At 44.9% G+C, this 12,807-nt stretch overlaps 1 protein-coding gene across 1 annotated transcript in view; it reads left to right on the forward strand.

Moving 5' to 3' along the window:
* The window catches only part of JMJD1C (jumonji domain containing 1C), a 228,220-nt gene that overhangs the window by 177,563 nt on the left and 37,850 nt on the right, over positions 1-12,807 (forward strand). The window contains 4 exon segments of the mRNA XM_044299158.1: positions 1,890-2,518; positions 2,520-3,572; positions 7,829-7,998; positions 8,141-10,359. Of these exon segments, the coding sequence (XP_044155093.1) occupies positions 1,890-2,518; positions 2,520-3,572; positions 7,829-7,998; positions 8,141-10,359 (4,071 nt within the window).

The following is a 12,807-nucleotide window of genomic DNA, read 5'->3' on the forward strand; positions in this document are numbered from 1 at the left end:
CCCATCACTCTCCTTTATGGTCAAATAGCCCTTACACAGCCTGGAGGTGTGTTTGGGGTCATTGTCCTGTTGAAAAATAAATGATGGTCCAACTAAACGCAAACCGGATGGAATAGCATGCCGCTACAAGTTGCTGTGGTAGCCTTGCTGGTTCAGTATGCCTTCAATTTTGAATAAATCCCCAACAGTGTCACCAGCAAAGCACCCCCACACCATCACGCCTCCTCCTCCATGCTTCACGGTGGGAACCAGGCATGTAGAGTCCATCCGTTCACCTTTTCTGCGTCGCACAAAGACACAGTGGTTGGAACCAAAGATCTCAAATTTGGACTCATCAGACCAAAGCACAGATTTCCACTGGTCTAATGTCCATTCCTTGTGTTCTTTAGCCCAAACAAGTCTCTTCTGCTTGTTGCTTGTCCTTAGCAGTGGTTTCCTAGCAGATATTCTACCATGAAGGCCTGATTCACACAGTCTCCTCTTAACAGTTGTTCTAGAGATGTGTCTGCTGCTAGAACTCTGTGTGGCATTGACCTGGTCTCTAATCTGAGCTGCTGTTAACCTGCGATTTCTGAGGCTGGTGACTCGGATGAACTTATCCTCCGCAGCAGAGGTGACTCTTGGTCTTCCTTTCCTGGGGCGGTCCGCATGTGAGCCAGTTTCTTTGTAGCGCTTTATGTTTTTGGTGACTGCACTTGGGGACACTTTCAAAGTTTTCCCAATTTTTCGGACTGACTGACCTTAATTTCTTAAAGTAATGATGGCCACTCGTTTTTCTTTACTTAGCTGCTTTTTTCTTGCCATAATACAAATTCTAACAGTCTATTCAGTAGGACTATCAGCTGTGTATCCACCTGACTTCTCCACAACGCAACTGATGGTCCCAACCCCATTTATAAGGCAAGAAATCCCACTTATTAAACCTGACAGCGCACACCTGTGAAGTGAAAACCATTTCAGGTGACTACCTCTTGAAGCTCATCAAGAGAATGCCAAGAGTGTGCAAAGCAGTAATCAAAGCAAAAGGTGGCTACTTTGAAGAACCTAGAATATGACATATTTTCAGTTGTTTCACACTTTTTTGTTATGTATATAATTCCACATGTGTTAATTCATAGTTTTGATGCCTTCAGTGTGAATCTACAATATTCATAGTCATGAAAATAAAGAAAACTCTTTGAATGAGAAGGTGTGTCCAAACTTTTGGTCTGTATGTATATGTGTGTGTATATATACATATTATTTTTTGCCACTTTGATTCATCTACCGGTGATAAATGCCCCTGACTCTGAGAGTGGCGGTTGTCACACATAAGCTCCCATGTCAAGAACACAGGGCGTGTTTTGGATGTTTCTCTATAGAACTACGTTCTTAACTGCTCCATTCTATACAGCAAAAAAAGATATATGGACTGAGGCCAAAGGGACACCCTTTTGGCCTCTGTTGGGTGACTGGTGGATACGTTTGATGTGTAAGCTTTGAGCTTGTATTGAACATCCACTGAATAAGTAGTATGAATTCTCCCCAGTGCTAGGTTCATATCTATGGCACCCTTCAGTTTTTCTGTTCCATTATAGGAACGAATAAGCAGCAAATCTGGCATATGCTGGACATCATTGTCTCCTGTCAGATCCCATTGAACATGGATTCTAGCATCATTTTTTTTTTTCTAGTATATTTGCCTGAATCTGTGATGGAGACTCCTAACTGAACCAATGCCACAGATGTGAATCCAGCCTTACAAAAAAAAAAAATTATAATTGAAATTCTAGGCAATGTCTGTATATTCGTGGGTGAGGCACATCATTTCCATGGATTCCCTAATTGAGCTACATATAAGGCACGTCATCTGGACATGCACATGGACTAATGTATATTTCTATTTGCAGAAAATGTGAAGAGGAACAAACATTTTCACAGCAAAAGGAGAAAACCAGAGGAGGATGAAAAGAAATTAATTCTGAAAAGGCTGCGCACAGACAATATTTCCGACTACTCCGAGAGCAGCGACTCAGAAAATTCAAATAAGAGAATAATGGATTCTTCCTCTGAGCAAAATTCCGAGAACGAGTTGAAAAGCAAGAACACTTCAAAGATAAATGGAGACGAAGGAAAATCCCAAAGTAGCGAGGGGGCTGAGGAACAGACACTAATAGATAGGCATTCTCACTGGGATGAAATACAGGAAGATAAAAAGCATCAAGAAGCAGAAAGGCTAAAGTCAGCCGACTTACAGCTGCAGAAAGAAAACGCTCAGTTCCTCCTCTCCGAACAGACAGCACTTTATGAGCAGAATTCCAGTAAACTGCTTATTCAAGATAGCGTGGTTGAGCGGCACAACACTAACGAATCGTCACAGACTGATCAGCTTATCAGCAAACCTCCCACGCCGAAAACGTCTGTCGTCTTAACCAATGAAAACAGTTTGGACAAAGCGCCCCAGGATAGCGGTTCAGCAAAGTTTAACGCACAGCCCAATGCTAAGAGAGAGCTACAAGGCGGTGACCCGAAGCAGTCATTTGGCGCCATCAACTATTCCAGTGCAAAAGAAGCAGGAGTCTGAACATGGCTGGAATGAGAATATTAACCATAAGTCAGATTTGGCACTTTCGGGTGTTTTAAAAACGCCCCAGTCAACTAATAAAGAGGTGAATGACCGGGAGAAGATCCACCACACCTCTGTCATCGGTAGCACATCCTTAACGGATGAACAGAAGAGGCTTCAAAAACAGACTCTGGATGCCCTGAAGACAAAGCCGCATGTTTCTGAGAATTCTAGCAAAATCAAATTTAGTTCTTCTCCAGATGTGTTGAAGTCTCGTGCCGTCCACTCTCCAGATTCAGTGAAACTCAAGTTGAACTATCACAATAGTCAGAGTTCTGGAGTCGCTAGGCCCTCTAGTAAAATGGATTGTGATATGCACAGGTCTAGCTTCCACCCAGTGACTGCGAGAGGCAGTGCCATAGAATCTACAAAGAGTCCACTTATCATAGACAAGAATGAGCATTTTACCGTTTACAGGGACCCAGCACTTGTCGGACCAGACACCGCAGCTAATCACATTTCTTCTTATTTGCACCAGCACAATTTTTCTCTTCATTCTCCAGCTCATCGAGCATGTTTACCTCCAAACAACCACCATCCAGCACTTGCAGCTAACCCTCATATGTTAACGTCCTCTTCAAGCCAAACTCCTCTGACTGCTATAAATGCCCATGCGCTGGGTAGCACATCGCACCATTCAGTCCACCATCCTCACTTACTACCTACGGTGCTACCTGGTATGCCCCCTGGGTCATTGTTGGGTGGTCACCCTCAGCTAGAGACTGCACATGCCAGCAGCCTTAGCCATTTGGCACTTGCACATCAGCAACAGCAGCAAATGTTACAGCACCAGCCACCTCATCTTCTCGGCCAAGCTCACCCTCCAGCTTCTTACAACCAGTTGGGACTTTACCCTATTATTTGGCAGTATCCAAATGGAAGTCATGCCTATTCTAGCCTAGGCTTGCCTTCCTCAAAATGGGTACACCCCGAGAACCATGTCAATGCAGAGGCTTCTATAAGAAGGGTGAGTTGTGGGCGAACCTATAGCGCTACTTTGTGTAGTAACAAGTATGACACATACACCGTTTCCGCGTTTGCTTGTCCATCTATTACGACTGTTCACATATGTGTTTAGGTTCTGCTCCACCAGGTTTTTACAGACTGACAGAAAATTGTGGTCAGCTGCCTTATTACCCTGGTTAAATATATATATATTTATATGGAACCCAAGATAAATCTGTTATCTGTAATGGGTCCAGGATTCTGTCCATACAGATTGAGATTGATTAGGTCTGCTGCGGACATAGAGCAGATTGAGTCGGCTCCATGACTAGTCATGTGTATCCATATAGCGCACTGTCCATTCACCCATGATTTACTAAGAACCAATTGAAATTCCTCAGATGTAGAGCCAACCAAAGTACGATGATGCATTTCTCCAATGTGCCCGAGTTCTAACATTGAGATTTTACTATATGGTATGCGCTATGTATGGTCAATCGCGTTGTGCTCTTTTAGTGTATGATTTGTTATCGTTTTGGTTAAAACTGCACCGTGAACTGTAAAAAGTTCTGTGGTCTCCATACTGTTCAGTCGTGGCCAAAAATTTGACACAAATTTTGATTTTCACAGAGTGCCGCTACAGTGTTTTTAGATCTTTTGTCAGATATTTCTGTTTATTGACATATCCGTCGGGTTTAGGGCTCGTGCACACACTCCCTCTTTTTTTAGTCCGCATCCGATCGGCATTTTTTGAGAATCCGATTCGGACCCATTCACATCAATGGGGCCACAAAAGATGCGGACAGCACACCATGTGCTTATCCGTATGTCTTTTTCAGTGCACTCTCAAAAAATAGAACATGTCCTATTCTTGTCTGTTCTACGGACAAGGATAGGACAGTTCTATTATGGGCCGGATGTTCCGTTCTGCAAAATGTGGAATGCACAAGGCCGATATCCATGTTTTGCAGATCCGCCAATAGGTAACCGCAAAACAGGCAACGGTTGTGTGCATGAGCCCTTATTCAAAGACTGCTTTTTCAAGACTTCTGCTATTCACCCTTGCTTGCTTATATTCGCTTCTGGAGCAGATCCTAACTGATGACCCAATCAGTTTTTGGAGTTTATCACAATTTCTGTGTTTGTTTGTCCACCTGCATTTTGAGGGTTGACCACAGGTTAACAATGGGATTGAGATCTGGGGAGTATCCTGGCCATATGTTTTGTTCATCCAGCCACTTCTCAGTCATGCTGGAAAAGACGTTGTTCATCATCAAATGTGAGTGGACGAACAAAAACACTGAAATTGTGATAATCTCCAAAAATGTGTTGACATCAGTAAGCATTTGGCCCAGAAGCTGATATCTGAAATAGAAGTGTCAACATTGGAAATATTGGGGGTCATTTACTGTTAGTCCTATGCTAGTCTGTGGCGCAAAAAAGGTTTGAAGACCCCTTTACGACTTTTTGAATGTCCCGGCAAATTTATTCACATTTACTGTTACTGTTGATTGTTGGCGAAAAACTTCTCCGGTCAGGTGCTGGTGTCGTTTTTACACCAGACGAATGGGGACTGCCAAGGTGCGCTTAAAGGGGGGTTTCCAAGACTTTTGTACTGATGGCCTATCCTGGATAAGTCATCAGTATGTGATTGGTGGAGGTCTCAAACCAGTAGTATCGAATCCCCATCAATCAACAGTATAAAATCTTGCTCTTTTCATACAGACTCCCTGCCGTCCAATGTAGGGGTTTGTACGGTCAACTGGGTTTGTAATACACATCGATTGTGAAAATGTTTGCTTTACGTTGTATTTTCATAGATCTGTTTAATGTGAAGGTGACAGACCCAAGTTAATCGCCCAGGCTGTGATATTTAGCAGTGTACCCCCTTGTGCTGTGATCCCTCCGTAACCCGGGAAAACCATTATTAGCAGAAGTGACGGACTAGACAGGTCTGAGATTCTGCAGCTTCTATCTCTCAAGAGGTCAGAAGTGGCCGTTAAAGGAAAATAAACAGGTTTTCAGCATTTAGCCACCAACTCCCAGATTCTCCACCGCACTGATTGCTAAAGAGTCTGTGGCCCTGAACTTGAACTGCCGTTTAAAGGAAAGTGGAAATAAAAAGCCTGGCATGAGGTATAGTTTGGTCCTAATAGCATCCTTCTGGAGAGGCAGGCCAATGTAAACATCTGGCCGGGATCACTTATACCTTGCATATTTTCCATATGCGGTCATATATCATTTTCCTTTTTCTGTTCTGAGCTTCGAATTACATACAGTGCCCTGAGAGTCAGTACAGTAAGGTCTGTATCAGACCTAGCGATCCTACAGGCGATTGACGGGAGAGAAGCGGTCCTTCCCGGCAATTGCCTGCTCGCTTGCTGAGGAGACCACAGCTATTACATGCAGCGATCTCCTCCTCAGTATAGGGAGGAGTGATTGCTATACCATCGCTCGTCCTCATACTGAATCGTTTTGTCGGCAGCAGTATTACACTGCAAGTTACTACGAATGATTTTGGGAACTTCAAATACTATAGAGATACCTTCTCATCTGAGTGCAGTTTTGTGTCATCTTTTGTCTGTGAGCTGCCATTTTAGTCTAGGGAAGGTTGTTCTGTTGCGGGGTCAAGAATGATCCCCCAGTGATCACTATTGTATATGCAGTCCTAAAGACCCCCATGCATGGATGGTGTCTGCAGCTCTGCATTTATTAAACCATTTATTTTAAATCAAACTAGTTGTTATTTTAGAAGCGAAATACTTATTTTTAGTGTCTTTACTATAATGGGAAGCTACATGCTCCGTGAATCCCCTTACAGCCTCATGATGAACGAGACCCTTCACAACACAGCTGAAGGGCTTGGTTTCACTTCCCGATTGTTAAGAATTCGTGTAGATTGGCATGCAACCTAAAAACACATTCAAAATCTTCTTAAAGGGGGTTTCCAGTTCCAAGACAAGGCTGTGATACTTTACCAGACCCCTGCCTCTCCCGTGCCGATGCTTCTCTGGGCTTTCACTGATCTTTGCCAGGTTTTAGCGATGTTGTGTCGTCTTTGTAGCAGGGACTACTGACTGGCACCACAATATCACTGGGACAAGGTAAACGGAGGCCAGCAGGGAGCGGGTAAGCATCTGTCCTGGAGCTGCAGAGGATTGGTGAGGTGAGTATTACGCCTCTTTTTATTTTATAGCGTTATTAGCTGTTTGTAAAGAAAAAAATTAAAGGGGTTGTCTCATCTTAGGCATTGGTGGCACGTCGCTAGGATATGCCACCAATGTCAAATAGGTTTGGGTCCCACCTCTGGGACCCGCTCCTATCTTCAGAACGGGACCCCCAAAGTGAACATAGAACAGCTGCGCATATGTGCCCACCCTCCATTTATTTCTATGGGGCTGCCCAAAATAGCCTAGTGCTGTCTTTGGCTATCTCTGGCAGTCCCATAGAAGTAAATTAAGTTGCGGCCACGCTTGCACCTTGCGATCTCCATTCATTTCTACGGGACTTCCAAAAATAGCTGAGCGCACTTACTCTATTTGCAGAACTCCCATTGAAATGAATGGAGAGTATGCCGCACATATGCGATGTGCTCTCCTTTGTTTTCGGGGGTCTGTTCTGGAGATAGGTGCGGGTTTCACCCCTGGGATTCGCGCCTATCTGACAATGATGGCAAATTCCTAGCTATATGCCACCAATGTCTTAAGATGAGACAACCCCTTTAAAGGGGTGGGGGGTTGAGTGTATGTCATACATGTGAGTATTTATTTTACGCATTTATATAGCGCTACGATATTCTGCAGCGCTTTGCAGACATTAGCATCAAGCTGTCCCCAATGGGGCTCACAATCTCAGTGTATGTAAATACTTGTAAAGGGTCATTGTGGAAATAATACAATACTTTACAAAATATCTTTAAGGGTGCCTTCACATGTGCCGGAAAAATCTGGCAGATTTTTACTCTAATTTTGGCTTGGATTACATCCCCCATTGAAATGAATGGAGACATTCTGCTTTAGAAAAGCTGCAGCACATCATTAATGACGCAGCAAATTGTTACTCCGCAGCAAAACACAATGCAGGGATTGACCCTTAGGATAACATAGGGATTGTCTTTAAGACGTGTATTTTCTAGCGGATGTTTCCACCACATGTGAAGGCACTCTCATTCTTCTGGGTTGTTCACAAATTTGCCTCTCTTCTACGGTATATTTTAACATCCTTTTTAGCATTTGGGATGAGACTGAACTGACTGCTTTATTTTATTCCTCCTTGCAGAACACTGCCAGCCCCTGGTTACATCCGCCCACGCCTGTGACGTCAGCAGATGGCTTGCTAATGGGTCACCTTCCTGTTCGTCCCTCCAGTGCTGACCCTCTTAGACCACTAAAACTGGCTGCACATTCAAGCCCACCCTTGTCTAAACCATTGACGGATCACCACAAAGAGTAGGTAGTCGTGTCCTCCCGCCTGGGTGTGTGACTAATACATTGCTATGGGCAATAATACAGATGTTTTTGCGTCTGGTATAAAACTGTGTATATTAAATTATGTAAAATCAGAAAATAATGAAATCTTATTTCTCGATAGGGACTTGGAGAAGAAGGCATTTAGTGAACCCTTGCGCTCAGTTACTTCAGCACCTGTAAAGTCTGAGCACGAACACAGCCGAACACACTTGGGCAAAGATGGCCATGTACACAGACATTACATGGAGCCTGTTCTGGGCCACAGCAAGCTGCAGCGCCCAGCTCCAGACAGTGGGGAGAGGCCGAGCAAATACAAGGAAGAGCACAGGAGAATCCTTCAGGAAAACATGGAAGCTTCCTCTTTCTCTATGAAAATGAAAGCACATGAAAACGAACGTGAGAGCTTTGCTAGAGTAACGCCCATCATGTCTTGCAGCCCAACAAGCCACTTGGTGAAACCAGAAAATAATGTGGAGCGCCCCATCTCCGATTTGTACAAAATGAAAAATTCGGTCTCTCAGAGCTTGCCACAAAGTAATTATTTCACCACCCTGTCCAATAGTGTGGTGAACGAACCGCCAAGGTCATTCCCATCCAAGGACGCCGTAAATGTGTTCCCCGAAAAGCAAAATGCCAGCCCTTCTTCAACAACTTCTTCGACTATTAACTCTTACTTGTCCTCCTTATCGAAGCCTCCTCCATTAATAAAACACCAACCCGAAGACGGAGCCGCAAGTAAGTTAAACGAGCAGCTTCCACAGCAGGTAGCAACACACACGATTACATCCTACAGAGGAGATAGCCGAAGTCCAACCCAGTTGTCCGTCTCTTCATCGAATGCACTCCGTAGCATGCCTGCCTTGCATCGGGCACCTGTTTTCCACCCTCCAATTCACCACAGCCTTGATAGGAAGGATGTTGGTTATAGCAATCTCTCTCCACCAACCCTCACTCCAGTGCAGCCTGTAACGACTGGAGCCAAAATCCAGGAACTTCAGAAACCTCCAACTCTAGTTCCCGAGCCCAAGGAGGGTGCTGCAAATTACAAGAAGAACGCAGAGAAGCCGGTCCAGGAAATCTGGAAAACAAGCGAAAAGCTAAATCATAGTAAAATTGAGTGGCTGCCAGAGAAAAATAATGTGAAGTTACCGTCCGCAACCGCATCTGTCATTGTACGCCCACCATCCAGTGCAAAGTATGAGAACGTGCCAGTAACTCAGGCAGCCCCCAAGGAAAGAGTTGTCGAAAGATCCTCAGCTGGAATCAATCAATCCGATTGCACAAAGCCTTTGGAAACCAGAGAGGCTACAAGGATTGCCCAGCCTCTTCTGAACTCAGACAGCGCTCATGTGCTCTTTGAGAAGAACGCTCACGCTCCCTCGCACAACATTCCCAGTTCCTCTGCACCTGGAACTAATATAATGTGCAGCACGAAAACTGATGTGACCACCTCTGCCCCCACGACCACGAGCGTTTCAAGTTGCAGCGGATCTGAAGTAACTTACTCTTACTCCAATGCCGTTTCAACTTGTACAGTGATCGAAAGCATCGGATCAGTATCTGGAAATCCTACCGTACCCCCAACTCAAGAGGGCACAGTCACCGCCACAACCCCAGCCACCTCAGCCAGTAGCAAGACTGCAAGTGCCATTCAGCCCAACTCCTTACATGCCGCTTCAAGTGATTTTGTTCACTTAAAAAAGCACAAGGCGGCTTTGGCTGCAGCCCAGTTGAAAAGCACCAACTCCAATGATCCGGACATCAACGCTGTGAAAAATCAGACCTTTGCAGCCTCAGGCTCTCCAGAAAACAACGCGCCCTGCAGCTCCACAAACACAACAAGCTCGACAGGCACTGGGCAGGCTTCCCAATGCAGCCAGCCAAACTATCACACAAAACTGAAGAAGGCCTGGCTTACCCGACACTCAGAAGAAGATAAAAACACTAACAGTAAGCCGGAGAGTGCTGGCATCACAATGGTCTCTGAAATCATTAAGCCTTGTACTGTTAATCTGATTGCCTCGACGTCCAGCGAGCTGCAGAATAACCTAGACCTTAGGGTGCAGGAGGACAAATCTCCCAAGGAGGATAGACTTACAAGGAGGAGGGTTAAAAGGACTTACGAATCTGGCTCCGAAACTGAGGACTCAGATGAAAGCGAGAGTAAGTCTGGACAAAGGCTGAAACGTCAGCCCAAGCCAACATACAAAAAGAAGCAAAATGATATGCAGAGGCGAAAAGGTGACACAGACAAAGAGGACGAAATCAGACCCAATGGTATTCTCAGTCGCAGTGCCAAGGAGAAAAGCAAACTGAAGTTACAGAGCAATAGTTCCAGCAGTAAGTATCAGGCGTCATGTGGAGAACGTGTTTTTATTCATACCAGGGCTCGGTTCCTTTCGTTGATTTGATCTTGGATACCGTCCACGCGCCATTCCGATTGTGTGTTTAGCTTTTCTTAGGTACAAACATTAGGAAAGACGAGAGTGACCCTGGGAATTCTTAGCAGATAGCATCAGACCTTTCCATGCCACTTCCCAATTTAAACAGTAGACCGGAGGCTATAAATACTAAGTAAGCAGTACAGTAAATACCTCTGAGGTGACAGAACTCTCTTATGTGAAACTTGATGTCTTATGTTGTTTTGGAATACTTTAGTTTTGATACCTTTTGAAATTTTCATGCATTGCTCAGTTCTGGTCTGCAGTTGCAGGCTAAGCTCAAATCGCCCTCCATTCCCTGCATGTTCAGCGTCTTTACCTGGCTTACTTTGGATTTCTGGGAAGCACTCCAGGTGCTGTCCTGTAATCGCTGTCCTGGATGCAAATTCGCTCTCATCTTTACGTTAGATGGACTTATTGCTGGAGGAGTGGAGGTGCCCATTTCAGGAAGAACCTTGGTTAATAGAGCCTTGTATGTGCTTTTTTTGTGCAGAGCTGCTAGGTGCCATTTATCGCAAAATTTTGAGGAGAGAAGTTTTGCATGTCATCTTAGATTAACCACTGTAATCTTAAAGGGGTTGGGCCATCCAGTATCCTATAGTTGTGGGTCCCACCTATAGGACCCACTCCTATTTCCAGAACAGGGACCTCGAAGTGAACAGAGAACAGCCACACGTGTGTAGTCACCCTCTGTTCTCCCCTATGGGTGTTCTGAAAATAGCAAAGCGCCGGCTCTGCTATTTCTGGCTGTTACATAGCGGCAAATAGAGAGGTGCCGTTTTTCTCTCTTTATTCACAGGTACGGGACCTTCAAAAACAGCCAAGTTCTCTTGCTCGTCTATTTTCGGAACTCCCATAGCAAGGAATGGAGAGTACGCCTTGCATGCGCTTTGTGCTCTCCTTCATTTCAGAGTCCCAGTTCTGGATATAGGAGCAGGTCCTGAGGTGGGACCTTCACCTATCTAACATTAGGATATGCCATCAGTGTCTTAGATGGGCCAACCCCTTTCAGAGACTATGGTTGACATTGGGTTTAATCTGTAGTATGTGAAGAGGACTTGTCACATCTCCTGAAATGTCCATTTTAAATACTTGAGTTCCCCATGAAGTATCAGCTTCAACTTTTTTCAATCCAATCCTTTAGCTTCAAAAAAACCTGAACTTGTGGAAACAACCTTATTCCCTATCGTGAGGCTAGGGGACTATTTATATGGAGACATCCCCTTTTTGGGGGTTTTATGGAAGAGATGAGGTAAATACTCAGAGCCCCTCTTCTCCTCTTCTAATGAAGTCATGTTGAGGAGGGGAGCTCAGTACGATGGATGCTGTAACCCCTCAGCCTCAGGATTTCATAAGAACCCCCACCATGTAGTGCACAGAACATACTTTTCTGTAACCGCATTTGGACTGAATGTTAAATTACTAAATCTTTTCATGTTTGGGGATGTGCAATTAAACCTTAAGCAAAGCCAGGCTGGGACTGAAGCAGCATTCACGGGTCCTTCCATCGCTTCATGAGTAGATGCCATACTTCTCCAGGCCGCTGTAGCAGTGCTGGGTGCTGCCGGCTAGGTTTACACTCCAGAAGTGAGTCAGTGGACTGTTTGTCTTTCTGCAGGCTATTTTCTGTGCCTATGAACTGGACGGCTGCTGGAAATATCACCGGCCCACAGCTATTTTTGTTCTGCGGGCAGTCAGTTTTGCAATTAAGATGTTGACATGAAAATTATATAATGAATGAATGCTCTGCTCCATGAGCGGCTTGTTCAGTATACTGCGTAATGGGGTCAGAACTGATTTCTGGAGTTGATATGACTTGTTTTTATTGCTTTTAGGCAGAAAATGTCATTTTTAATTAAGAAATTTTCTCATGAATGAAACCCCTGTCCAAATGTCTTATCAGGGCACATAGACATCCCAGAGAGGGAGTCCTCTAGCAGAGTGGCTCCCGATCCAGCGGAGTGGCTCCCGATCCAGCGGAGTCCTTGCACGTACAGCAGCCTGACCAGAGACTGCTCCCTCTAGCACAGGTATCGTCAATCTTCATCTCTCCAGCTGCTGTGAAACTACAACTCCCAGAATGCACATTTACTCAGCTATTCTTGTAATTCCCATAGAAGTAAAAGGAGGATTCTGGGAGTTGTAGTTTCCGAACAGCTGGAGTGCCGTGGGTTGCTGATCCCCACTCTAGCAGAATCCAATGTTTGCCAGGGTTGCTGGAAGTGGGGCTTGGAGCAATCGGCAGATCCCCTCCCACCCCCACTGGGTGCCTTTATAAAAGGGATTGTCTCAGCCCCTTTAATATATATAATGCTGCAGAGTCTGTGCTTTGTATTAGGGACAGCAC

This window comes from Bufo gargarizans, chromosome 6, assembly GCF_014858855.1.
Source record: "Bufo gargarizans isolate SCDJY-AF-19 chromosome 6, ASM1485885v1, whole genome shotgun sequence".
In the NCBI taxonomy this organism is placed as follows: Eukaryota; Metazoa; Chordata; class Amphibia; order Anura; family Bufonidae; genus Bufo; species Bufo gargarizans.